Source organism: Elgaria multicarinata, chromosome 22 (assembly GCF_023053635.1).
Source record: "Elgaria multicarinata webbii isolate HBS135686 ecotype San Diego chromosome 22, rElgMul1.1.pri, whole genome shotgun sequence".
NCBI classification, from domain to species: domain Eukaryota; kingdom Metazoa; phylum Chordata; class Lepidosauria; order Squamata; family Anguidae; genus Elgaria; species Elgaria multicarinata.
In genome coordinates, this window is record NC_086192.1 from 13,770,918 (window position 1) to 13,798,422 (window position 27,505).

Genomic DNA, 27,505 nt, shown 5'->3' on the forward strand with positions numbered 1-27,505 from the left:
GTAGATGAATCGATTAGCCAATGAGCTGCCATTGTATACCCCGGAGGGTTTGCCCAATCATAGAGGGAAAATAAACATGGAAACTTATTTTCCCTTCTGGTTGCATGCTGTTCATGAGCTGTCATGACATCTAAACCTGGTTGAGGGTGGATGGCTGGGGTGGTTTAAACCCTAGAACTTGCCATGGGTTTCAGGGTGGTGCATAAAGCACCCCAGCTACCCAACCCGTGTGGTTTGGACATCAAGGCAGCCTCTGCCCGGTGACAGCAATTACTTTATTTATTACATTTTTATACCACCCAATAGCCGAAGCTCTCTGGGCGGTTCACAAAATTAAAACCGTGAAAAGCACAACAAAACAACCAACAGTCTAAAAACACAAATACAAAATACAATATAAAAAGCACAACCAGGATAAAACCACACAGCAGAAATTGATATAGATTAAAATACGGAATTAAAACAGCAAATAAGTTAAATTAGGTGTTAAAATACTGAGAAAATAAAAAGTTCAGCTGGCGACAAAAGGAATACAGTGTAGGCGCCAGGCGAACCTCTCTTGGGAGCTCGTTCCACAGCCGGGGTGCCACAGCAGAGAAGGCCTTGCTCCTGGTAGCCACCTGCCTCACTTCCTTTGGCAGGAGCTCACGGAGAAGGACCCCTGAGAATGATCTTAAGGTCCGGGCAGGCACATATGGGAGGAGGCATTCCCTCAAATAACCTGGCCTCAAGCTGTTCATGCTAGTTACGCGGCTTGCATGGCGTGATCGTGCGGACCTGCCCACATTCTCCTGTAATCATAAAATCCCATTAATCCCAGTGGGACTTACTTCTGAGTAGGCATGCTTAGGATTACACTGTTAAGAGTTCTTTGAGTAACAGCCCTACATGAAACATTGCTCAAAACAGCTGAATATTCTGAACGCCTTTCATTCTAAACTGAGTTGTTTTATTGGTAAGTTTGAGCATTATTTAAAGGCAGACAGTCAAGTAGGATTTCTTTATTTGCCTGATGTCCAGCTGGAATCTGGCTTCCTGTCACTTGAGCCCATTATTCCGTGTCCTGCACTCTGGGAGGATCGAGAAGAGATCCTGGCCCTCCTCTGTGTAACAACCTTTTAAGTATTTGAAGAGTGCTACCATGTCTCCCCTCAATCTTCTCTTCTCCAGGCTAAACAGGCCCAGTTCTTTCAGTCTCTCTTCATAGAGCTTAGTTTGTCCTAAGATAGTGAGGGCTCCAACCGTTATTCTATATATGAAAACGAAATGCATAAAATTTCTAACAAAAATCATTGGTTGCCTTGCAAATGCCTTGAGGCCTTCTCTGCACGTGATACCAACCACAACACATGTATTGGCCTTGAGAGGTGTCCCAGAACTCGATTTTGTAACTAACACAGCTACTCTTCTGGAATTTTGTTTCAATTAATGATTTTGCAGTCTTCGACAGCTTGTTCTCCAGCTGCACTTGTGATAGTCTGAACTTGTGGTTGCTTCTGCTTAATGCATTCAGGAAAAGCTTCTGTGCCATTAATTTATAAATAGACTTTGTGCTCAAAAATAATCTTATTGATAATCAGCTTTGGAACGGTCACTGTGTACTTTGTAGAATCAGAAACTTTCGTGTAATTGTTGTTGAAATCTGGCCTGTCCAACATTTCTATAGTGAAAAATATAGGGAGTATAATTTATATTATCTGTCGATAGCATCTCTTTCTCTGGTATGTAAATGTGAAAGGCTTTTATCCTCCCTCCACAAACCCATGACAAAGAAGCTCACTGATAGCAGGTAACCAGCTAGGCAAATGTTGTCTTATATCTTCCTGAATCATGTTTGCAATAGCTGGGACTACTGAAAAGGTGGTTGAGTCTTCATTTCATTTCATTTCATTTATTGCATTTTTATACCGCCCAATAGCCGAAGCTCTCTGGGCAGTTTACAAAAATTAGAACTACAACAATATTTAACAATATACTAATCAACAACATCACAATAATACTCAAAAATATACTGAATACAAGTTCACAGCAAAACAAACCAGATAAAAGGATAAAAAGAAAAGAAAGCTTGGTTGGATATTTGCAAGGATTGGGATTAGAAAGCATGAGTGAGGAGAGCTCATAGGAGGAGCAAACTAAAAGGGGAGAAATGCTTGGAGCGTCTCCAAAGAAGTTCACCGTTTGCTGTACTAAGGACCTTTTCAGCTTGATTTACACAGTTTTGCACAGTTTTTGATTTGCACAGTTTAAATACACTCCACGTATTTGGGGAAGGACAAATACGTGGAGTGTATTTAAACTGTGCAACCTTCCTAGCACTGATACACCTGAACTAAGTCTAGCTGTCAAAGGAGGCATTTTCTTTCTCTTTCTGTGGACATGTGCTTTCTGAATTACAAAATCCCCCCACAGCATGTTCTAACTCTACCATTGTGTGACTGGGCTACCGTGGAGTTGAGTAAAATCCATTGCAACGTTTGATTAACAGTGCCTCTGCCCTCTCTCCTCCCTCGGTCCTCCCGATGGAATCCCATCAGCCATTGCTGCAAAAAAAAAAGAGAGCAAACAAGCAATCCCGCCGGCTCTCCTAGAGCGGCACTCGCTCCTTTCGTCGCTCTTGCCAGGGAACTCTGTAGCCGGTAGGGAAAGTCAACTGAATGCAATGGAAAACTCCACGGAGCCCTCCAGACAACACACAACACAACTGTTCTTCAGGAACTCTCCTCTGCACAGTGTGGATATTCTACATGGAGTTTTCCCCCAAAAATACTCCACTGTTACGTGGAGTTCTCCCACCAGACAACACGTTTCTCAATGGCGGTGTAAAAACTCCACTGTGGAGTCCTAAAACCAGCGTTGAGAAACGTGTCGTCTGAACTGAGCCGTAGAGTCTCTTGCTCTGTGTCCTGTTCCAGTCTTCTATTTCAGTCAGGTGATCCTCCATCAGTGCACCCCTGGCCCATCAAGCTTTGTTTACTGTATTCTTGGCCGCCGTCATTAAATATGGAAGATTGAATTACAGGCACTGGAATGATGGGAGCGCAGCTGCACAAACGTAAGGCAGGGAGATAGCATAAGGAGTATCAACAACTTCTGTTTTTTACTTGAGAAGGTTTTAGGACGACACCCCTCTGTTTGCATGTGCCTATTTTTCATCCCAAACAAGGCTTGCTTGCTTGAGTTTCCCCCCCGAGTTTTGGCTTGAGATTTCTCATGTTTCCCAACCTTTGTTCAACTATAGTAAGCCTCTATATCAGTCCCTTAATACTTTAGAAACTACTGGGACCAGTACCTGATTGAAGCAGGGTTTTTTTCGCAATAACTGAATGGAAACCCAGAGACAGCTGCTTGCTCCTAGAACCACCTCTGTCCCTTGAGGCCCAGGTGGCCTCGGTGGCACGGAGTGCCTTCTACCCAGCTATGCCCCTATCTGGACAGGAATAACCTAGCTTCAGTTGTCCATGCTCTGGTAACCTCCAAATTAGATTACTGCAATGCCCTCTACGTGGGGCGGCCTTTGAAGACGGTTCGGAAGCTGCAGCTTGTGCAAAATGCAGCGGCCAGATTGAGAACTGGAACAAGGAGGTTCGAACATATAACACCGATTCTGGCCCGCTTGCATTGGCTGCCTATACGTTTCCAAGCCAAATTCAAGGTGCTGGTTTTAACCTATAAAGCCTTACATGGCTTGGTACCGCAATACCTGATGGAACGCCTCTCCCGACATGAACCTACCCGCTCACTGCGCTCAACATCTAAGGTCCTCCTCCGAGTGTCTACTCTGAAGGAAGCTTGGAGGATGGCAACAAGGTAGAGGGCCTTCTCTGTGGTGGCCCCCCAACTGTGGAATGATCTCCCCAATGAGGCTCACCTGACGCCAACATTGTTATCTTTTCGTCGCCATGTCAAGTCTTTTCTCTTCTCCCAGGCATTTAACAGCATTTAACAACATATGCTAAGTTTGTTCGTTTTTTAACGGACCCCAGAACTGTTGTTGTTAAACGGATATTGTTGTTTTTATATTTTTGATGGTTTTAAATTTTGTATACTTTTTAATGTTCACTGTTTTTAATTTTTGTAAACTGCCCAGAGAGCTTCAGCTATGGGGAGGTATATAAATTTAATAAATAAATAAAGTAGTTTATTCCACAATGTGGCATAGAACAGTGCCATAACATTTAATCTATTTAGCTCTCTGTCCCAATTCTCTGTGAAAATGACGTATCTTGGAAGGCTTCAGGCCATGTTGCAGGTTGCATTCCCCTCTGATGCCGCCACTTTGACTTCCAGCATGCCAGGTGGTTTCCTGAAAATAAAAAAATGCCAGTGAAATATTATTGTTTCTCAATAGCGTGTCAGATAACAGTGTTCAGCTTTATCCCTTTTACGTAGCAACCAGTCCTCAAGGTTCCTCCGGCCTCGTGATAGATCTTAATCCCCCGTTCTAAATCAACGCCTTAGAATTTGCTTTACCAAGAGTGTTTTTTTGCCTGTTTGTTTTAAGGTAGAAATTATACCAAATGATGACTACAATAGGAATTGAAGGAAGGCAAAGAAAGAAGTGTTGGTGATAGGTGCTATGATTTTGTAGATGAAATATTAAAATGGAATAGAGAGATAAGGGAAAATTTGGGAAGGTGCCATAAAACGGCAGCCTCACTTTTCCTGTCTAGAAGCAGGAAACATTGTAAGATAGTGAGCAGGGCTGCAATGGGGAGTAGTTTGTGTAATTCTGATACCAGGATGATCAGGGGTCTGGAAACAAAGCCCTATGAGGAGAGACTGAAACAACTGGGCATGTTTAGCCTGGAGAAGAGGAGATTGAGGGGAGACATGATGGCACTCTTCAAATACTTAAAAGGTTGTCACACAGAGGAGGGCCAGGATCTCTTCTCGATCCTCCCAGAGTGCAGGACACGGAATAACGGGCTCAAGTTACAGGAAGCCAGATTCCAGCTGGACATCAGGAAAAACGTCCTGACTGTTAGAGCAGTACGACAATGGAATCAGTTACCTAGGGAGGTTGTGGGCTCTCCCACACTAGAGGCCTTCAAGAGGCAGCTGGACAACCATCTGTCAGGGATGCTTTAGGGTGGATTCCTGCACTGAGCAGGGGGTTGGACTTGATGGCCTTATAGGCCCCATCCAACTCTGCTATTCTATGATTCTATGTTCTTTACAAACCTACTCCAGGACAGTGCAGCAAAACTGAACACTTGTGGCACACCCAATTTGTAATACTAGTGGTATTTTGCCTGAGCTATAACCTATTTGGGATGCATACCAATCTTTACTAGTGGTTGTGAATATGAAATCGGGAGTTTGTAGTTGATACCAGTTTGAGTAATGTGTTGCAAGAGGATTACACCATGTAGGAATATGTGTTTGTGTGCCAGGGCAGCACTGCTAGTGTATCTGAGGCTGAAATTACCTTTAAATCTTCATACATTTCTTTAGATTTTCACCCTACTGGTTCTCAAAATAAATGGAAGGTTCTTAAGACTTCAGAGATAGTGTAATTTGTTTTCGATTATAGGGTTTCACTGAGTTATATGCCTGCCTGATGCACTCTGGTGGGGGGACAGCTCCATCGAAAACATCCAGCTACCTACCTGCCATACAGCATCACAGCATGGCTAAATGACGTTAGGTGGGACAGGTAGTGACAACATGGGGTCAGTAGTTGTGGGGCTTGGAGAACCCTGAGCTCAGAGATGGTATTGCAAGGTATTTATTTATAATTATTTATTAAATTTATATACCTCCCCATAGTCGAAGCTCTTTTGGGCGGTTTGCAAAAGTTAAAAACAGTGAACATTAAAAAGTATACAAAATTTTAAAACATCAACAATATAAAAACAGTATTCATTTTAAACAACAATAGTTCTGGGGTCCATTTAAAGAAAAAAACTTAGCATATGTTGTTAAATGCTGTTAAATGCCTAGGAGAAGAGAAAGGTCTTGACCTGGCGCAGAAAAGATAACAATGTTGGTGCCAGGTGAGCCTCGGCGTGGAGATCATTCCATAATTGGGGGGCCACCACCGAGAAGGCCCTCTCCCTTGTTGCCATCCTCCGAGCATCCCTCGGGGTAGGCATTCGGAGGAGGACCTTAGATGTTGAGCGCAGTGTACGGGTAGGTTCATGTCGGTATGGTAGCAGGGGTGGCATAATAGGAAAGAGTGAATTGGTAAAAGGGTGGGTGAGGGTTTTTTAAACTTCCAAGGTTGAGAGATGTGTGTGGTGTAAGTGTAATAGGTTTGGCCCACGGCCTAATGTGTTTACCCCAACTGATATTTGTTGTGGTGTATGCTCAGTATGCATGCAGTATGTTAGCTCTTACATATAATGTAAGAGTATCGATCCAGTTTGTGCAGTAATGGAGCTATTACTGAAAAGCAACCATGCTCCGTGTCTGCTTGTGGGTACAAGGGTGAAAGGCATTTGTGAAACAGAGAGGTTGAAAACAGGTTTTCTCCTTTAAAATAATTACTGTGTTAGCGGGGTTATAGATCTCACTTTTAAGACTAGGAAGGGAGCACAAACATTCGAGAAACACGATTAATCTCATGTTTCACAATGGTCACCATTTGCATCCTTTGCCATTTTTAGGATTTTCAAATGTTGAAGGTTGCGCTGTGCTCTTTTGGATTTTAAAATCTGGCCTAAGTTTCATGAGACATTTACCGTCAATGTTGGCTTATCATTAGCTTGAGATTCCCCAAGTTCCCCAGCCACTAGTTCAACCATGGTATTCTGAGTCACCTTTTTATCCGTCCCTTAATAACTTGGGAACAATTGGGACCAAAGCTGCTTGTATAAGGATCAGATTAATGAATAGCTCAGGTGTTGGGGTACTTCTCATGAAGAGCTGTACAAATCCTTACTTAAATTGAAATAAATTCACTGCAATGTCTAGTATGAGTGAGACTGGTGCTCAAAATAGAAACAGGATAGTCGGTTAATTTTGTGGTTAGTCCAGTTGCCTGGCGTAGTTCAGTGTGACTTAAATCTTTTAACGTTTGTTGCAACAGTGTGTGCAAGTATAATCATTAAGTACAAAGGTGGGAAGTTAACAAACATGGCTTTTGGGTGGCTTTTTTGTTGTTGTTGCAAAAAGAAGGTATATCTTCAGCACACGACATTTAAAGCCATAGTTCACTTCTTATCAAAATAGCCCTTGACTTTTTCAGCTGTTCACAACAGAGAGTGGGCCATCTGGTTAGCTACTGTTTGAACAGAATGATGGACTTTATAGGCCTTTCGTCTGATCCGGCATGGCTGCTCTTAGTATCTTACACCAGCAAAATATGTGCTCTCCCTCTTCCCTCCCCATCGCCTTTTCCTTGTGTGCCGTGTCTTTTTTAGAATGTCAGCCTGAGGGCAGGGACTGTCTTCTTTACCGATCAATTGTAAGCCACCCCGGGAGCCTTTTTGGCTGAGGTGCGGGATAAAAATACTCTAAATAAAATAAAATAAATAAATAATACCATTGGGGTCCTCCCCAACCGCATTTGATCTGCAGAGATGTGTGCGTATGTGTGAATGGAGAGCTTGGTGCAGCTTCCGTGTGGGAGAATTCCACCATGTGTGCTTCCAAATGAAGGGTTTTCAGTGTGTCAGGTCATATTGATTTGGCATACCCTGATAACCACAGCACAGACTATACTATTCTATGCTGATCCCTTCTCGTCCGAATGCCGGACGAGGGAAATATGAAGGTTGGAGTTCATAGTACAATCCAAAAGAAAAATGGTTGCTTAGAGGTATCAAACCAGCTGGTATCTCTTATTTATTTATTTGTTACATTTATATACCACCCTACAGCCGAAGCTCTCTGGGCGGTTCACAAAGGTTCAAACAGTAAACATTAAAAAGTATACAAAATTTAAAAACCATCAGAAACATAAAAACAACAGTATAAAAAAAAATCAGTATCCATTTGTCTTGTCTTGCCTAAAGAGCTAAAGCCGCTGAGGGCAAAGTTGTCATGTGGACATATATAAATTCGTCATGTTCATCTCCAAAGAAAGTGTGATAACCATTGCCTTATTGAATAAGTGATGATATGAGATCAGCGGTCCCCAACCTTTTTGGCACCAGGGACCGGTTTTGTGGAAGACAATTTTTCCACGGACTGGGGGGAGTTTTGAGGGGATGGTTTTGGGAAGCCACGCACGCACGCCCCCCACTCCAGCGTCCTGGCTTTGCTTCAGCTGGGCAGGCGAGATGGCGCCCTGCGCCCAGGTACGCTGGGGTGGGTGTGGGTGGGTGAAAGTAGCTCACCTGCGCGGCCCGGTTCCTAACAGGCCACAAAGCGGGACCGGTCCATGGCCCAGGGGTTGGGGACCCCTGCATTAGATCATTATGGTAATGTGTTTTTCCCTCTCTCCTTTGGCTCATTTTCAGCTCTCCTTCAACGAGTAGCAGACCTGGAAAAAGTCAATGCTGAATTTCTACGCACAAAGCAGCAACTTGAGCAGGAATTTAATCAAAAGAGGGCAAAATTTAAAGAGCTGTATCTGGCTAAAGAAGGTAATGCTTAAAAGTTTTCGAACTGATGTAAAAGTGTTCTTAATGTCATCTTTAGAGGATCTGGGGGGAGAATAAGAAGATATTTCAATCTGTCATGAGTGGGAAAATACTAGGGAGGTTTTCTCACATTGTGAATTTAGGGTTCGAATGGTGTGAGTTCCTGTCTTGCGGTATGACAAAGGACCCTTCACAAATGAGTCACTACCAGAATGTGGGATGACGTAGAACACAGAATGCCAAATTGGGGCATATAGTATTTGCACAATGTGCTTAGGCCATCTAACACGTGTAGATTAGGCTGTCGTATCTAGTTACATGCATATCTGTATTTAGCTGAGGTTCTTTGTGCGTAAGTTTAGTAAACACCCCAGGAAGCGACAGATGATTGGAAATGTTGGTGTCACCTCAAAGCCTCCATAGGTGATCGGCATGCTTTGTTTGAATAGAAATACCAGGACTGACTGCTCAGGAATGTCTGCATTGCCTTTGCGTTATCACAGCCCTCAAGGATGGAGACAAAGAACGGCCTTGCTTGTAGGGGAAGGAGAGCGGGTTTCTGGACCCCGTTGGATTTTAATGATAAGGGTGACAATCCATGTCATGCTGATTATGAGGTTCATCCGTAGAGAGAGGTGGAGCACAGCTCCGAGCAGGGTCTGTATCGGACCTGGAACATATTAGGGAGACTATTACTTAAATACCTTGGATTTCTAGTATGGGCTAAACCATCACGTTAATGAGGTTAATCATTCCGATGTTTGGTATGTCTTGAGAATTTTCCCTTCTCTGTTGCCTTATTCTCTCTTTCCCTGAGAGGTGGGGTACATGCTTGGTTTCTCCAGGAAACGGGAGACCTTTGTACAGCACTGAAGCAATGGAAACATTCTTGTATTGGCAAGTTCTGTTTTATAACCCTAAGAACAACAATGAATTTTGAAGCGTAGTTGAGGCATAAGGTACCTCTGGCCTGGTGATGGCATGAGCGAAACCTTGCTGCTCTCCTTGGTCAGGAAAAGCTAAGCTTAGCTAAAAACTAAGTGCAAAGGTTAGACAGACCCATTGGGAACAGCAGAGAGTTCTGTTCCGTTGAGCACATTTAACATGGCGACTGTGCTTTTAAATGGAAGGAAAGGAAAGGAACCTCTCGTGCAAGCACTGAGTCATTACTGACTCTTGGAGGGACACCAGCTTTTGCTGATGTTTTCTTGGCAGGCCTTATAGCGGGGTGGTTCGCCGTAGCCTTCCCTGGCCGTGATTATCTTTCCCCCAGCTAACTGGGTGCTCATTTTACCGACCTCGGGAGGATGGAAGGCTGAGTCGACCCAAGCCGGCTGCCTGAAACCAGCTTCCGCTGGGATTGAACTCAGGCCATGGGGAGAGTTTCAGCTGCAGAAACTGCTGCTTTACCACTCTGCGCCACACGAGGCTACAATTTCTTTTTTATTATTATTGTTTCAGAGGATCTGAAGAAACAAAAGGTAGTATTGCAAGCAGCACAGGATGACCTGGAGCAGCTGCGAACGCAGCTCACGGAAGCCCAGGCTGAAATGGAGAACATCAAAGCGATTGCTACGGTATCTGAAAACACAAAGCAGGAAGCGATTGATGAGGTGAAAAAACAATGGCAGGAAGACGTTGCCTCGCTTCAGGCTATAATGAAAGGTAGGAGTGACGGAAGTGGATTTTATTTACTTATTTACTTATTTAAGCATTTTTTATCACGCCCTTCAGCCATGAAAGGCTCTCACGGCGGCTTACAAAAATATTTCTAGACAGTCCCTGCCCACAGGCTTACAATCTAAAAAACAAGACACAAAAAGAAAGGGGATTGGGAGGGAGGAGGAAGAGGGGGGTAAGAAAAGCAAATTCAGGCACTACAATCTTAGTTGCAAAGTTCAGCAGTTAAAGTTGGCAGTTGGCAGCAGGAGGGAGGGGGCTCTCAGCTGGAGCTGGACCCAGGCACGATGGAGAGGTGCCTGGCTGCTGCTTCCTCCCCCATTGGTGGCCTCTGCAGTGACAGTTGGTAGCAGGAGGGGATGCCTGGCCACAGAAAAGTTCTATGTTTAGCAATATGGCTGTTCATAGAATCATAGAATAGTAGAGTTGGAAGGTGTCTACAAGGCCATCTAGTCCAACCCCCTGCTCAATGCAGGAATCCACTTTAAAGCATCCCTGACAGATTGTTGTCCAGCTGCCTCTTGAATGCCTCTAGTGTGGGAGAGCCCACCACCTCCCTAGGTAACTGGTTCCATTGTCGTACTGCTCTAACAGTCAGGAAGTTTTTCCTGATGTCCAGCCAGAATCTGGCTTCCTTTAACTTGAGCCCGTTATTCCGTGTCTTGTACTCTGGGATGATCGAGAAGAGATCCTGGCCCTCCTCTGTGCGACAACCTTACAAGTCCTTGAAGAGTGCTGTCATGTCTCCCCTCAAGATAGGTCACAAGTGGCTTGTTTTTTTATTATTTATTTATTACATTTATATACCGCCCCATATCCCCTGTTACCATACCGACATGAACCTACCCATACACTGTGCTAAACATCTAAGGTCCTCCTCGGAATGCCTACTCCGAGGGAGCTCGGAGGATGGCAACAAGGGAGAGGGCCTTTTCAGTGGTGGCCCCTCAATTCTGGAATGATCTTCCCGACAAGGCTGATTGGTGGGAGATTCAGGATAGATAAAGGGAAGGACCTTTTCCCACAGCGCATAGTCAAACTATGGAATTTGCTACCACAAGACGTAGTGATGGCCACCAATGTGGATGGTTTTAAAAGGGGGTTAGACAGATCCTTGGAGGAGAAGCTATCAATGACTACTAGTCCATAAACTCCAGTATGCGTGTGGGTCCCTGCATGTGGGTCCCTAGTTGTCAGCTGGTTGGCCAATATGTGACCAGAATTCTGGACTAGATGGACCCTTGTTCTGATCCATCATGGTCTTCTTAATGTTCTTAATAAGAAAGAAGATGTGGAGGGTTTTAAAGACGTGATTAGCAACTTGTTATCGTTATTGTTATTGTTAAACAGAAACTATCCGTGACTATGAACTCCAGTTTCATCACAGGCTCGAGCAAGAGCGAGCTCAGTGGAATCAATACCGAGAGAATGTGGAACGGGAAATAGCGGACCTGCGGAGGAGGCTTTCAGAAGGCCAAGAGGAGGAAAACCTGGAAAATGAAATGAAGAAGGTAGATCAAAACATATCGTTTGGGGCCTTTCAGTACAGCCCTTTTCTTCCTGAGGATTGGGGATCAAACAACATAACTAGGTGTATATCCTGTATTCATTGTGGTTACACAACATATTCGTTTCATTTCATTTCATTTATTTCATTTATATACCGCCCCATAGCCGCAGCCCTCTGGGCGGTTTACAACAGTTAAAAACAGTGAGCATTAAAAAGTATACAAAATTCGAAACCATCAAAAACATAAAAACAACAGTATAAAAACAACGGTATCCATTTCAAAAACAACAGTTCTGGGGTCCATTAAACAAAAAACTGAACAAAAACTTAGCATTGTTAAATGCTGTGTATTCGACACACATTCTCAAAGTAGGAAAGGACGTTCTGTTCATTCCAGCTTCCGTTTCCCACTTATTTTGTGTGCTGAATTACTCCTACAGTGGTTAAGTTTGTAAAAAGGACTCCTCTTTTAAAGACAGTGCTCTCCTCAATCCCTCCTCCTGACCTAAACTCCACTGTCGCTATCTATTTTTTCCTGTGGCGACATCCCCCCAGCCCCGAAAAAGGTTTTTTTTCTTGCGCACCAGGGGTTCTAACGTGGTGTCATGACTAGAGGGTTGGATTAGGGTCAGAGAGACCTGACTTCACAGCTCCATTCAGCCATGAAGCAATTCCTTGGATGGCCTCGGGCCAGTCCCTGTCTGACAGACTAACCTACCACACAGGATTGTTAGAATAAAAGTAGGCAGGGAGGGAGAAGCCCTTTATGTCACCCTGAGTTCTTTGGAAGAACGGTGGGATCAATTGTATTGAACAAAGCTTCCCCTTTATGTACTCAGCCCTAGTTCTAAGTGGACAAAAAACTTGAAGATCCAAGGCTGGGCATCACATCTTCCCAGAGAGCAGCGTGTAACTTTTGTGAACCGCCCAAAGAGCTTCAGCTATTGGGGTGGTATAGAAGAGAGAGAGTTATGCACAGGTTTCCAGGAAAGTAGACGAAATATCCACTCTCAACACCCGTTCAAATATTGATAGCGTTGTTAAATCCTCAGTCCGTTGCATTATGGGAAGTAAGCAATTATCCTCCCAACATGATAGTATAAGTCTTTTCGCTGTCATAAAGGCTCTGAAAATCCATTTGCGCTGACCCTGCATTAATTCCCAAGAAGCTGGTAGGTAGTTTAGGAGGACCTGAACATCTTTCCATATTAAAGACTGTTCCAGTACCAAGTTTATCCTTATTACAACCTCCTCCCAAAAGGGGGCAACTACTCCCCCCCCCCCCGAATTTGCCTCTTGGTGCCTGTCTGGATCAGAAGTAGCCTACTTCAGCCAGCAGGACTAATGAGAATTGACATCCAGATTGGGGAGGCTGTGCTAATTAATGAAAGGTAGCTGGTTTTCTGCCTCCGACATCAGAATATCTCTTGCTGGTCCTTCGTGCACACACATCCCTACTAAAGTAATTTGAGAATATTCTGTTAATGGGGTTGTTTTTCTTTTAATGGAACTTGAGAGCTACACGTAACGTTTTATGTAAGCCACTGATGCAAATGCAGTACTATTAAAAAGAAGCATATATACGTACACACGTATATTCGGGAAGCGGTGTTTTGTGCAACTCTAGCTTTTGAAATCTGCTGTATTTAAACCATCTTTCTAATTTTACACACAAAATGCGGTTATAGGAAAACACGTTCAACTTTTGGCTGGAATGAGAGGCTTCCTGCTTAGCCTTCTCTCCGGGCTAAAACTGATGGCATTGATTGAGGCTTTTAGGGAGCTGGAAACGATTTCCCAGAGTACATCATCTACTTAAAAGGCAATAAAAACCTTTTCACTTAGCAAAATATGTGTTTTTCTGGGGTTTTCTTTTTTCAGTTGTGCAGTTCTGGCTACTGTGTGCAGTTATGCTCCTGACACGTCGTAAATATTGGTAGATATTGGCTGAATCAGTGGGCTGCCTTGTGGCTATGTAAAACTAACTGGCAAGAGTTAATCCATTTCTATGGTTCGTTTCCAATGTTAGTCCTACATAGAATAGACCAGTGGAAATGAATGGGGCTACTCTACGTGCAGCTAGCATTGGATATTGGCCTATGTATTTCTTCTTGGTAATGTTACCAGCTTACTAAGAGCCTGTCAACAAGACAATCTCTTTTAATTCTCAGTTGAATGCTGTAGCTTTGGAGCAATCGAAAGTTGGCATTGCCACCGCCTGTCGTGTTTCTCAGAACACTCCTGCTTTCGATGGGAGGCACGAGCCTTGCTAAGTAATCCACAAAACTTTTATTAAGCAACAAACGTCTCTTCTACCTGAATCGAGTCTAACCTCTTGGAAACGTCCCCCTAGGCAAAACTATGCAAACTAAGCAAGACAATTGTCTCTTCAAGAAGAATAGGAAGCCACTTCTCAAACGCCTGTAACTTCAGAGCGCCTGGTGCGGAGGCAGGTTCTGGCGTAATCGAACTGACTTTCTCACGCCTTCCTTCCACGCTGTGCATTTCGGCTTCCGGCAGCCCCTAGCATCAGCTAGCTTGTCGGGATGTTCACCTCCGGAAGAAAGCTCACTTCCCACTGAGTGTGTAGGATTTGGCCTTGAGGAGATAAGCTCTGGAGAAGGCTGACTCCCAGCTGGTGAATCGCCCATGAGAGCTTCCTCCCCCACTTGTACAAGCTGGCTGGTGTCTGGCGCCACCTCCTCTAGGTCCGAATCAAATTCTGATTGATTACCTGAAACATCTTCTCCCAAAACAGGGGCAGTAGGGTTAGACATAGAATCATAGAATCATAGAATAGCAGAGTTGGAAGGGGCCTACAAGGCCATCGAGTCCAACCCCCTGCTCAATGCAGGAATCCACCCTAAAGCATCCCTGACAGATGGTTGTCCAGCTGCCTCTTGAATGCCTCTATTGTGGGAGAGCCCACAACCTCCCTAGGTAGCTGATTCCACCGTCGCACTGCTCTAACAGTCAGGAAGTTTTTCCTGATGTCCAACCGGAATCTGGCTTCCTTTAACTTGAGCCCGTTATTCCGTGTCCTGCACTCTGGGAGGATCGAGAAGAGATCCTGGCCCTCCTCTGTGTGACAACCTTTTAAGTATTTGAAGAGTGCTATCATGTCTCCCCTCAATCTTCTCTTCTCCAGGCTAAACATGCCCAGTTCTTTCAGTCTCTCTTCATAGGGCTTTGTTTCCAGACCTCTGATCATCCTGATCATGACACCGCCTTGCCTTAAATAATAGCAGTAGGTTGCAGGAAACCCTTATACTGATGAAATACCACTGTGTCGTATGAAAAGCAGGGGGTCTACAAGTACTCCTGGACTGGAGTACTTTGATGACCATTGATGCCTCCTTGAGCCATCACCGAGAGGCAGGTTAAAAACTAGAAAAGTAATTTCTTTGGGCCGGGGCTGTAATTGAAGACACAGAATGCAAGTGCCCTTGCTTTAAGGTAAGTTGGGCTGATCTGGTTATTGCCCTGTTAGGAGACTGTCTGGAAATCCTAGGTAGGCTGACTTGAGTTCCCATGATGGAAGGAAAGCTATAAGTGAAGTAGCCCTGCCTAGAAGTTTTTTTAAACGCCCAGGAAAGCTTATGCCAGAATAAATTTGTTTTTGAAACCGTGCAAAACCTCTGAGCTGAGTCACTAGTGGGATAAGTGTCCTCCTTTATCTTTCAGGAATTAAGGAATTATTTCTATTATTGGCCGCTGAACTTGGTTCAGTGTTTGGTTTTATTACATCCTTTTAATGTTGACTCCAGGCCCAAGAAGATGCAGAGAAGCTCCGTTCGGTCGTGATGCCCATGGAAAAAGAGATCGCAACTTTAAAAGAGAAACTGACAGAAGCTGAAGAAAGGATAAAGGAGCTGGAGGCTTCAAAGGTGAGTGAGGCAGAGTATTAACAGTCTGTGATTGTAAAGGTGAGCGTCATAAAAAGTGAGCATCACCAGTTTTAAAATCCCTTCACTGGCTGCCAATTATTTATTTTATTTATTTATTTAGGCATTTTTATGCCGCCCTTCAGCCAAAAAAGGCTCTCACAGCGGCTTACAAAGGTATTTCTTGACAGTCCCTGCCCACAGGCTTACAATCTAAAAGACATGACACAAAAGGAAAGGGGATTGGGAGGGAGAAGGAGGAGGGGGAAAAGGAAAGCAAATTCAGGCACTACAATCTTAGTTGTAAAGTTCAGCAGTTACAGTTGACAGCAGGACGGAGGGGGCTCTCAGCTGGACCCAGGCATGGTGGAGAGGTGCCTGGCTGCTGCTTCCTCCCTCACTGGTGGCCTCTGCAGAGACAGTTGGCAGCAGGAGGGAGGGGGCTCTCAGCTGGAGCTGGACCCAGGCATGATGGAGAGGTGCCTGGCTGCTGCTTCCCTCATTCCTCAAATTAGTTTCCGGGCGAAGAATAAAGTGTTGGTTATCACCTTTAAAGCCCTATGTGGTTTGGGTCCAGGCTATCTGCGGGATCGCCTTCTCCCGTACAATCTGCCCCGCACACTCAGGTCCTCTGGGGAGAACTTCCTTCAGCCAGCCAAAACTAGGCTGACAGGTATTACCCAGAGGACCTTCTCTTCTGCTGCTCCCAGACTGTAGAATGACCTGCTGGAGGAGATTCGTGTGTTAAAATATTCATGATGTAATCCTTGAGCCATTATATGTGTGGAGTGTTGTTATAATAAAGAGAAGAATGCATGTTGGACTCTGAACCTGTTGTCTGAGCCTGTTGTCTGGAGCTGCCCCTTTCCAGCATGTAACTCCTCTGCTGATGGAACTGCACTGGCTGCCTATTCACTACCAGGCCAGGTTTAAGGTTCTTGTCCTAGTGTACAAAGCCCTAAACAACTTGGGACCAGGATACCTGAGAGAGCGCCTTCTCCCTTGCCAACCTGCCCGGTCACTGAGGTCATCAAGGGCCTGCTCCTGGTGGTTCCACCTAGATCCATCCTCCGATTGGAGTCCACCAGGGGAAGAGCCTTCAGCGTGGTGGCCCCCCTTCTGTGGAACTCCCTGCCTCTGGAGGTCAGCCAGGCTCCAACTTTGTACTCTTTTCGGCACCTCCTGAAAACATCTTTATTCCAAGAAGCCTTTCCTTAATGTGCACCCTTGAATCTCTGTTTTTGCTTCTTTTAAATTTTGTTTTAACTGTTCTATTCTGGTTTTATTTTCATTTTATCTTGTACACCGCTCTGAAATGTTTCAGTGGGGAGCGGTATATAAATATTCAAAAATAAATAAATAAAGTGACTAAGGGAGTTTGTCACTCTTAGAAATGTGCTTCAGTGCATTAAGCAGAGAGAAACCTCAGCGTCTTCGCAACACAGCGACTGAAACAAAATGTTTGCACTAACCAAAACCTTCTCTTTGCTTCTTTCCATGTTCATTTTCAGGTTAAAGAACTGAATCATTACTTGGAAGCTGAGAAATCCTGTAGGACAGATCTAGAAATGTACGTAGCTGTTCTGAACACTCAGAAGTCAGTCCTGCAAGAAGATGCAGAGAAGTTACGGAAAGAGCTTCATGAAGGTATGGGATTATAAGCATGAATAAAGGCCATGCCGTATTCAGGCCACTGTACGCTTGTGACTCCCCTTCGCTCCAATTACTTTTCTAATACACCTAAAAAAGCTCTGGGCAGATTCCAAAGTGACTGCAAAGTGCAGTGGACAAGAACTAAGATGACTTGACACTTCTTATTCACCCCCCTCAGTGAAAAACTTTGTTTATGGTCTACTCATCTCTTGTCTGAACTACTGAAACATTGTCTTCTCTGGTCTTTTATTGTGACACCGGAGTCCTTTCACCTTTATCCAGACGCCTGCTACTAAAATACTTCACCTATCTCTTTCAGACCATAATGATGCCCCTCCTCTGAGCAAGGAGCATTGCTGCACCTAAAACAGTTCTTTTATCCCCAAAAGGCTGCCAGAGCAGCTTACATATAATCACTGAAAGAAGTCAGTCCCTGTCCACAGGCTTAACAATCTAAAAAGACACAACACCTCTTGGACAGGGATCGCTTGGCCACGGTGGTACAGGCACTGGTAACCTCAAGATTGGATTACTGCAACACACTCTACATGGGGCTGCCCTTGAAGCTGCTCCGGAAGCTGGAGCTAGTGCAGAATGCTGCAGCTCGGCTGTCGTCTGGAGCTGCCCCTTTCCAGCATGGAACTCCTCAACTGAGGGAACTGCACTGGCTGCCTATTCGCTACCGGGCCAGGTTTAAGGTTCTTGTACTTGTGTACAAAGCCCTAAACAACTTGGGACCAGGATACCTGAGAGAGCGCCCACCCCCCGCCAGCCCATGGCAAGCAAATGTAGTCACTGTTAGTTGGGCGAGAAAAGCTCTAAGTGCAACACGCGGGAATCCAATTCATTATCCTTGTCTCTTTCGGCCTAGTCTGCCATCTCTTAGAGCAAGAACGACAGCAGCACAACCAGCTGAAACACACTTGGCAAAAGGCCAACGACCAGTTCTTAGAGTCGCAGCGTTTGCTGATGAGGGATATGCAATGGATGGAGATGGTGCTGACCTCGGAGCAGCTACGGCAAGTTGAAGAACTAAAGAAGAAAGATCAGGTTAGGGGTTACATTTGGGGCCGGCGGGGGAGGCTGTAGTCAAGCGTTGCCGTTACTGAAGGCAATTATTATCGATCATTGCATGAGGGGAGGGGTGGAGTTGGAGAGCAGGGGGAGGGGAGCATTTGTTCTTAGGGCCCTGATATTTAGAGCCGTGCAGCGTGTGCCGCACCCACTCTGACACCGCAGGCTGTGCAAAGCCAGAGCCTCGGCCAGCACTGGGAGGACCGTCTGCTCTTCCTGGGCCAGCTGAGGCCCTTTTTCCCTGCTGAGAGAGAGGCGGTGTAATGATGCCAGTGGCTGTGGCCACGGCCACTGACATCAGAGGGCACTGCAGAGGGCCCAGTAGGGGGCAATTCGGCCCCCAGACCCTGGTCTTCACGAAATGGATGGAGACACGTCTTTCGCACGGGGAGATTCGCAGGCCCGTCCCTGGGCTGTGGCGTGCAAGCAGAATAGAGCCAGGAGGTTTGCTTGAGTGGGAGGGCTGCCTGCCTCGGATTCTTCTCGCAAGATGTCGATCAGCGTGTTTGCGTAGCTGCGCACCCCTGCTCCAACGTCATGCCCCACCTCTATTTATAACACACTTGTAATCTGGGTCGTGTTGGAGTGATCTACGGTGAACTGATCCCAAGGCGGGGATGGTATGTGTGGGTGGCAGGGGGCTTGTCATCCCAAGCAAGGCTGGTAGATCAGCTGTCCCCAAATTGGTACCCCCCGGATGCGTGGGTTTGCAGCTGTCATCATTCCCATGGCCACCCAGCGTCCAGCACATCTGGAGGACACCAGATTCAGGAAGGCTGAATCAGATGAATGGAGACTTTTCTATGGGCTGCACCCCAAACCACAATTTTGTGACTGGCTTCAGTTAGTGGCCCTTGAGGCTCTGGTTTTAGAAAAAGCAAGTAATCAAGCCAGAAGACAAGCCATTCTAATATCTAATACCTGGTTTTTAGTATCCGTCCCTCCGCATGGGACATCCCATGTTCCTCGTATCATCTACCAAGTTCAGACTGCGAGTCAGGAGATCCGGGTTCTAGTCTCCACTCAGCTATGGAAGCCCACTGGGTGACTTTGGGCCAGTCTCAGACTCCCAGCTCAGCCTACCTCACAGGATGGTGGTTGTGAGGGGGAGGAAGATTCTGTACGTCACCTTGGGTTCCTTGGAGGAAAAAAGGCGGGATATAAATGCAATGAAATAAGCAAATAAAATAGATGACACGGGCACGTGAAAATATAGTCCTAGAATCATAGAATCATAGAATAGCAGAGTTGGAAGGGGCCTACAAGGCCATTGAGTCCAACCCCCTGCTCAATGCAGGAATTCCCACCTCTTCTTACATCTTTTTTTCCTACCAAGTTGGGGGGGGGGGGGAATCCATTAAAGACACCACCATTCTGTGGCTATGAAGCATGCTCAGTCCTCAATGGATTATTTTCATAGAATCATAGAATCATAGAACAGTAGAGTTGGAAGGGACCTATAAAGCCATCGAGTCCAACCCTCTGCTCAATGCAGGAATCCACCCTACAGCATCCCTGACAGAGGGTTGTCCAGCTGCCTCTTCAAGGCCTCTCATGTGGGAGAGCCCACAACCTCCCTTGGTAACTGATTCCATTGTTGTACTGCTCTAACAATCAGGAAGTTTTTCCTGATGTCCAGCTGGAATCTGTCTTCCTTTAACTTGAGCCCGTTATTCCGTGTCCTGCACTCTGGGAGGATCGAGAAGAGATCCTGGCCCTCCTCTGTGTGACAACCTTTCAAGTATTTCATAGAATCATAGAATAGCAGAGTTGGAATGGGCCTACAAGGCCATTGAGTCCAACCCCCTGCTCAATGCAGGAAACCACCCTAAAGCATCCCTGGCAGATGGTTGTCCAGCTGCCTCTTGAAGGCCTCTAGTGTGGGAGAGCCCACCACCTCCCTAGGTCACTGGTTCCATTGTCGTACTGCTCTAACAGCCAGGAAGTTTTTCCTGATGTCCAGCCGGAATCTGGCTTCCTTTAACTTGAGCCCGTTATTCCGTGTCCTGCACTCTGGGAGGATCGAGCAGAGATCCTGGCCCTCCTCTGTGCGACAACCTTTCAAGTGTTTGAAGAGCGCTCTCATGTCTCCCCTCAGTCTTCTCTTCTTTGCAACTTGTTTCTAGGAAGACGAAGAGCAGCGACGTCTTCATAAAAGGAAGGAAGATAAACAGAAAGGCACCGATGACGAATCAAAAGGAATGGGCCCCACAGCCCACGACGAATCCCTTCCACAGTTCCCTGGCGATGAGGTAAAAGCCAGTTGTTCGAAGTGAGCTTCCACTGTTGGAGGTGCCTGTTGCTGATCAATAATATATATATATTTTCTTTTCAGAAGAGATTCCAAAATCGTTAGAGACTCCTTTAGTCACTGGGTTTATTCTGACAATAAAACTACAAAATGTTAAGAACCAGTGGTCGCCCTGTCATGGATTCCTTCTAGAATAGATTTGTAAGGATTCTGAAGGCTTGGAGGAGGGGGGACAGTTTGTATTCCACCCCGAGGTACTAAGAGCTCGGTTATACAGGCCATGGGGATGTGTGCCACTGAAAACAAGCAGTCCTTCTCCCCGCCAAGGCCTTCACCTTCCTGCAATAACACCTTGAACCATTTGCTGTGTGCTACTGTGTCGTCACATGAGTTTTCCCAGCCCCTGCGACTTACAACATGTAGCCTGCCTTGAAATTTAAAACATCGCTCTTACTGGTATTCCGTGTATTATTTATTTAAAGCTCTTTTACCCTACTGTGAGGCCAAAAGGCTCCCAGGGCAGCTGACGAAGATTGGTAGTGTGACTTTCCCTGAAGTTAGTTATAATCTAAAATTCTGTAAACCGCCCAGAGAGCTTCGGCTATTGGGCGGTGTAGAATAAATAAAAGTCACGACACACAAGGCGTAAGGAATAGGGAGGAAGGAGGAAAATTACGAAGTCAGGCCCCCGTTCTTCAAGTTGCGGTTCTGAAAACAAACAGCTTACCACCTTCCTACAATATCTGCCTCTTAATTAGTGTCAGGCTCTGGTAAATGTGAAATAAAAGCACAACTAAAGCTTAAATGCGAGGGGGTTTATTCGCGTCGCTTTGCATACGATTTTTGGCGAGAGATTTTATCCTCTAAAAACAGCCTAAGAGTTGATGGTTGATAACTGTGTGCTCAAGAACATTGTTCCAAGTTGGCCTAGAATGAAGGACCGGCGTTTTGCTTCTTTGCACCACGAATTCCCAACAATACCGTTATTTGTTGTTGTTTTTCCTTTCAAAATATTTCTCTTAACCTTTGGAACCTTTCCCCTTTCTTTTAGCAGCAGCAAAGCATGAGGCCTCAGTTATGCAGAACCTTTCTAAAGCTATAGGAGTACAAAATGAAAACCTCATTTTAAAATCAAATTACAGATTAAATTTGAATTGTAAAGATGACTAAATGTAGCCAGTGACTGGAAGTTATTACATATGAACATGAGAGAAGAGCATCTCATTGTGAAATTAAGGCAATCGTCCCCAACCTGCTGCCCCCCGACATTTTGGATTTCAACTCCCATCATCCCCAGGCAGCATGGCCAATAGTCAGGAATGATGGGAGTTCTAGTCCAAGACCTCCGGAGGGCATCGAGTTGGGGAAGGCTGAGTTAAGGTACATCCACCTAGTGTGTTTTTAGGTCTTGAGCACTTTCCAGCTCATCTGATTTCCCAAAGCTACATGGCACCATAGAATCATAGAATCATGGAATAGCAGAGTTGGAAGGGGCCTATAAGGCCATCAAGTCCAACCCCCTGCTCAATGCAGGAATCCACCCTAAAGCATCCCTGACAGAGGGTTGTCCAGCTGCCTCTTGAAGGCCTCTAGTGTGGGAGAGCCCACCACCTCCCTAGGTAACTGGTTCCATTGTCGTACTGCTCTAACAGTCAGGACATTTTTCCTGATGTCCAGCCGGAATATTTTATTCTTTCCTCATCCTAACCTCTCAAAATAGCATCTTTTCCTGGCACTTTTCCCCAAACCAAACGTTTTGGGACTTCCTGGGCCACTGTGACCCAGGTTTCTTAAATTTCAGAACGTATTATTAACCTCGTGGAGCTCGTTTTAAATCGTTGGTATATTGTGAAGTGTTGGATGAGTTGTGACTTCAGTTGGATTACTTTTTTTGTTGTTGGTTGTCGGAAAGTTTAGACTCCCAAGTCTTGTGGGTTGAACTTGTTTGAAAACCACCACTGCCCTTTCGTTAATGGGTTTTGGATTTGAGAGAGTCTTGTTTTTGACCAAGGGCCAAAGTGTGTAACAGAAGGTTTCCAGAGTGGTGTGAAAAGTTGCTACGTGAAACACAACTTTGTTTCCGACACCTTCCAGGCCGATTTTGCTTTCATGATTCAGAAGGCAGAATTCTAGCCTGGGGTCTTTTCTCCAGCGATCTTAGAACGCACCATGATTCTCTGTGGAATTGCTCCTCTTTTACCTTCAGTTCTGTGGATATGCAGTGAGGATGACCATCACCATATCTTTTTTCTGTGTTACACTTTGCCGACGCTGAGCTTGGGAAGGCTTATTAATTAATTTGGGCAGGTAGTGGAGAGCAATCTCAAATTTGTTCTAGTGATAGGAAATGGCTTTGAACGTTCAAGTTGCACAATAAGGCACCAGCATTTATGTGTTCCAATAAGTAACCTGGTCAGCAACTGTCGAAAATATCTTTGGCTTGAATGTAGCCATTGTTCTAACTTTATTGCCCGAAACTTGCTTACAATGCCAGCTCTATCTTCCTCCTCCTCCTTAGAATGGCATCTGTTTAAGTTCAGCAGTCACACTCACAGAGCACATTCCCTATTTATTTCTCTTCATGGAGAGGAATAGTTTGCTTGGGTCGCTGAAAAATAGTTTTCAGGGCCGCTTCCTCTTCCTTGCCGTCGAGCCTATACTTCCAACTGCGTGTGGGATGCAACAGAAGATAATTCCTGCAGCTCTGAAAGCATTTTCTTTTTTAAATCATTCAACTTGGTTTGCTCGTAAGCTGATTTTTCGTAGGGCATCCTAATAGGATTTACTTTCTAGGGGCCCTTTACATGAGATCCCATACTAATTGGCTTCCACCTGCCTAACTTCCTTCTCTGCGTCTTAATGACATTCCAATAAGCCATACAAGAGAATTGTGCCTGAGAGGTTGACACTTAAGCCTTTAAGACGTTTTTCTGGTGCTTCAGTTAGCAGCAAGGGAAACTTATCATTGCTTCCTACAAAAGCGAAAGTAGGAAGCTGATGTTTTGCAGATGACTGTAAGCAGATCCTATAAAAGGGGGAACTCCTTGCTAGAAGAGGTGTTCCTGAACAACCAGGGAGTGATAATGGACCTCAATGAATCAACTATGGCCTCTCCTGCAGAGTGATAGCATGGCCACAGTGGTACAGGCATAATAAACCTCAAGGCTGGATTACTGCAATGCTCTCAATATGGGGCTGCCCTTAAGGCTGCTCTGGAAGCTGGAGCTAGTGCAGAACGCAGCAGCTCGGCTGTTGTCAGGAGCTGCCCCTTTTCCATGTGCAACTCCTTTGCTGAGGGAACTGCACTGGCCACCTATTGACTACCAGGGCAGGTTTAGGGTTTGGGTACTAGTATACAAAGCCCTAAACAACTTAAGGCCTGAGAGACCCCCTGCTCAATGCAGGAATCCACCTTAAAGCATCCCTGACAGATGGTTGTCCAGCTGCCTCTTGAAGGCCTCCAGTGTGGGAGAGCCCACCACCTCCCTAGGTCACTGGTTCCATTGTCGTACCGCTCTAACAGACAGGACGTTTTTCCAGACGTCCAGCCGGAATCTGGCTTCCTGTAACTTCAGCTTCTTGGGCAGACATTGTTGGCCAGACATCGTTCCTCTCTTTCTCGTTTTTAGGTGCAGATAAACAGCACCCACGGCTCCGTCCACTCGCTCGACACGGACGTGCTGCTGTCTTCAGGGGAATCTCTCAAGTCGGACAATGACATGTTCAAAGAGGGGCTACGTAGAGCACAGTCGACAGACAGCTTGGGGACGTCAGGATCCCTCCAGGCCAAGAGTTTGGGCTACAACAACAAGGCCAAATCGGCGGGCAACCTCGATGAGTCCGACTTCGGGCCGTTAGTCGGGGCGGATTCCATGTCGGAGAACTTTGACACCGCCTCCCTCGGCTCTCTGCAGATGCCCGGCGGCTTTATGCTAACCAAAGACCAGGAGAAAGCGATCACGGCGATGACCCCGGAGCAGGAGGAGACGGCCTCGCTTCTCTCCAGCATCACCCAGAGCGCAGAAAACGCTTACGTGTCCCCGAGCGGCTATCGCTTAGTTAGCGAAACGGAGTGGAACCTCCTCCAGAAAGAGGTGAGTTTTGTGCCCGCTGCTGTTGCAGGAGACCATTCACCCCACCTTGTACAAAAATCTGCTTTCCCCTGCACAGAGTTCTTAAACCTGGTTCAGCAGTTGCTGCTGCTGCCTCCGTTGGTTGCTTTAAGTGTCCTTCTGCAGAGCTTCGCCACTTCCCTGGCAAGTCACGGCTTTGTTTTCTCCAGGTGCAAAACGCTGGGAACAAGCTGGGTCGGCGTTGCGATATGTGCTCCAATTATGAGAAGCAGTTGCAAGGCATCCAAATCCAGGAGGCCGAGACCAGGGATCAGGTGAGTGCAGGTTGGCCTCTTTCATGCCAAGGGGGTTCTCTGCTTTGGGGTCATCTAAAGGGTTCTGCGCAAACAGCAAAGTGTGGTATTTTTTTTATTATTGCAACCAGGGTGGATTTGATTTAAATCAATTTGATTTAAACTGAAATCTGAAAGAACTGGGCATGTTTAGCCTGGAGAAGAGAAGGCTGAGGGGAGACATGAGAGCACTCTTCAAAGACTTAAAAGGTTTGTCACACAGAGGAGGGACGGGATCTCTTCTCGATCCTCCCAGAGTGCAGGACACGGAATAACGGGCTCAAGTTAAAGGAAGCAAGATTCCGGCTGGACATCAGGAAAACCTTCCTGACTGTTAGAGCAGTACGACAATGGAATCAGTTATCTAGGGAGGTTGTGGCCTCTCCCACACTAGAGGCCTTCAAAATGCAGCTGGACAACCATCTGTCAGGGATGCTTTAAGGTGGATTCCTGCACTGAGCAGGGGGTTGGACTTGATGGCCTTGTAGGCCCCTTCCAACTCTGCTATTCTATGATTCTATGAAATCATGATTTAAATCACGATTTAAATCAATACTCAGAAAGACTCAATTTAATCATGTGCGTCCGTCCCCCCAAAAAAAGTGCACTCTATTCATTGAATTTTTTTAAACTTAGCACTTAAGAGGTAAAGGGGTTGATTCTGTGTACATAGATTTGCAAAGGAACAATGGGATTGTGATCCCTGCAGGCACAAATTCACAGTTTGGAGAACGGTAAAACCAAGCCTCTGTGATAATAATCTCTTCTAGATAGAAAAATTGCCCAATAATCTTACGGAAACCTCTGGAAGAGCATGACATTGTGAACAGATTAATGGAATTCATTTACCCCCAAAATTTAAACATTGCATGAATATACACAGCCTCATGCTACATAATTAAAAACTAATCCTTATTTCGTGATGAATAACCTTTGGACTATAATGTATCTTAAATAATAAAACTATCTTTAGATAGATTTTTTCTCAAAAAGCATTTTATTAAAAAAAATCCGATTTAAATTAAAAAATCTATTTTTAAAAAAATATTTTAAAAATCATTGATTTTTATTTACCCTGATTGGAACTGGTGGTATGTGGGAATGGTTTGGGACACTGCCGAAAACATAGAATCATAGAATAGTAGAGTTGGAAGGGGCCTACAAGGCCATCGAGTCCAACCCCCTGCTCAGTGCAGGAATCCACCCTAAAGCATCCCTGACAGAGGGTTGTCCAGCTGCCTCTTGAATGCCTCTAGTGTGGGAGAGCCCACAACCTCCCTAGGTCACTGGTTCCATTGTCGTACTGCTCTAACAGTCAAGAAGTTTTTCCTGAACATAGAATCATAGAGTAGCAGAGTTGGAAGGGGCCTACAAGGCCATGAAGTCCAACCCCCTGCTCAATGCAGGAATCCACCCTAAAGCATCCCTGACAAATAGCAGAAGGAGCTCTTGTGCATGGGAGGGAAAGAGCAGACAGCACTATGCTGTTCGTTGCTTCTAAATTCTGGATGCTTTCGTCGCTTTTGTCTGAGAGGGGAATTGTCCTGTTTTTCGACGTTTACGGTGTATTCTGTCCTCCATAGGTGAAGAAGCTCCAGATGATGTTGAGGCAGGTCAACGACCAACTAGAAAAAACGATGAATGAGAAGCAGGAGCTGGAGGAGTACATGAAGCAAACCACTGAAGATTCAGAAAATCAGGTAGAGAGAACTGGGTTGGAGGGAAATGAAGGAGCAACCACCTTGCCTGTGGTTCTGGCGTTAATCAGCAACTGTCGTGTCTCTCAGCGCGTACTTTCGATGGGAGGCAAATGACGAGCCTTGCTAAGTAATCCACAAAGCTTTTATTAAGCAACAAACGTCTCTTCTACCTGAATGGAGTCTAACCTCTTGGAAACGTCCCCCTAGGCAAAACTGTGCAAACTAAGCAAGACAATTGTCCGCTCAAGAAGAATAGGAAGCCCCTTCCCAAACGCCTGTAACTTCAGGGAGCCTGGTGCGGAGGCAAGTTCTGGCGTAATCGAACTGACTTTCTCACACCTTCCTTCCATGCCGTGCGTTTGACCTTCTGGCGGACCCTAGCACCAGCTAGCTTGTTGGGGCGCTCTCCTCCGGAAGAAAGCTCACTTCCCACTGAGTGTGTACGCTTTGGCCTTGTGGAGATTAGCTCTGGAGAGGGCTGACTCCCAGCTGGGGAATCGCCCGTGAGAGCTTCCTCCCCCACTGGTCCAGGCTGGCTGGTGTCTGGCGCTGCGTCTTCTAGTTCTGATTCTGATTCTGACTGATTACCTGAAACACCTTCTCCCGAAACAGGGACAGTAGGGTTAGACATGACAGCAGTCATGTTTCAGAGCTCCTGTAGCGCTGGACGTTCCTACCAAAGGCAAGACAGCATGAACCCATCTGTCCACACACCCCTTCCAACAATATTTATTTATTTATTTATTGAATGTATTTGTTTATTAAATTTATATACCGCCCCATGGCCAAAGATCTCTGGGCGGTTTACAAAAGTTAA

The 27,505-nt window shown here is 45.6% G+C and overlaps 1 protein-coding gene across 1 annotated transcript in view; it reads left to right on the top strand.

Annotated features, from left to right (window-relative positions):
• Positions 1–27,505, top strand: part of RABEP1 (rabaptin, RAB GTPase binding effector protein 1) — a 58,083-nt gene that overhangs the window by 20,361 nt on the left and 10,217 nt on the right. The window contains exons 2-11 of the mRNA XM_063146716.1: positions 8,409–8,534; positions 9,993–10,196; positions 11,562–11,722; positions 15,489–15,608; positions 17,117–17,252; positions 18,130–18,308; positions 20,459–20,584; positions 24,213–24,677; positions 24,866–24,970; positions 26,572–26,688. Of these exons, the coding sequence (XP_063002786.1) occupies positions 8,409–8,534; positions 9,993–10,196; positions 11,562–11,722; positions 15,489–15,608; positions 17,117–17,252; positions 18,130–18,308; positions 20,459–20,584; positions 24,213–24,677; positions 24,866–24,970; positions 26,572–26,688 (1,739 nt within the window). The remainder of the gene's footprint in view (positions 1–8,408; positions 8,535–9,992; positions 10,197–11,561; positions 11,723–15,488; positions 15,609–17,116; positions 17,253–18,129; positions 18,309–20,458; positions 20,585–24,212; positions 24,678–24,865; positions 24,971–26,571; positions 26,689–27,505) is intronic.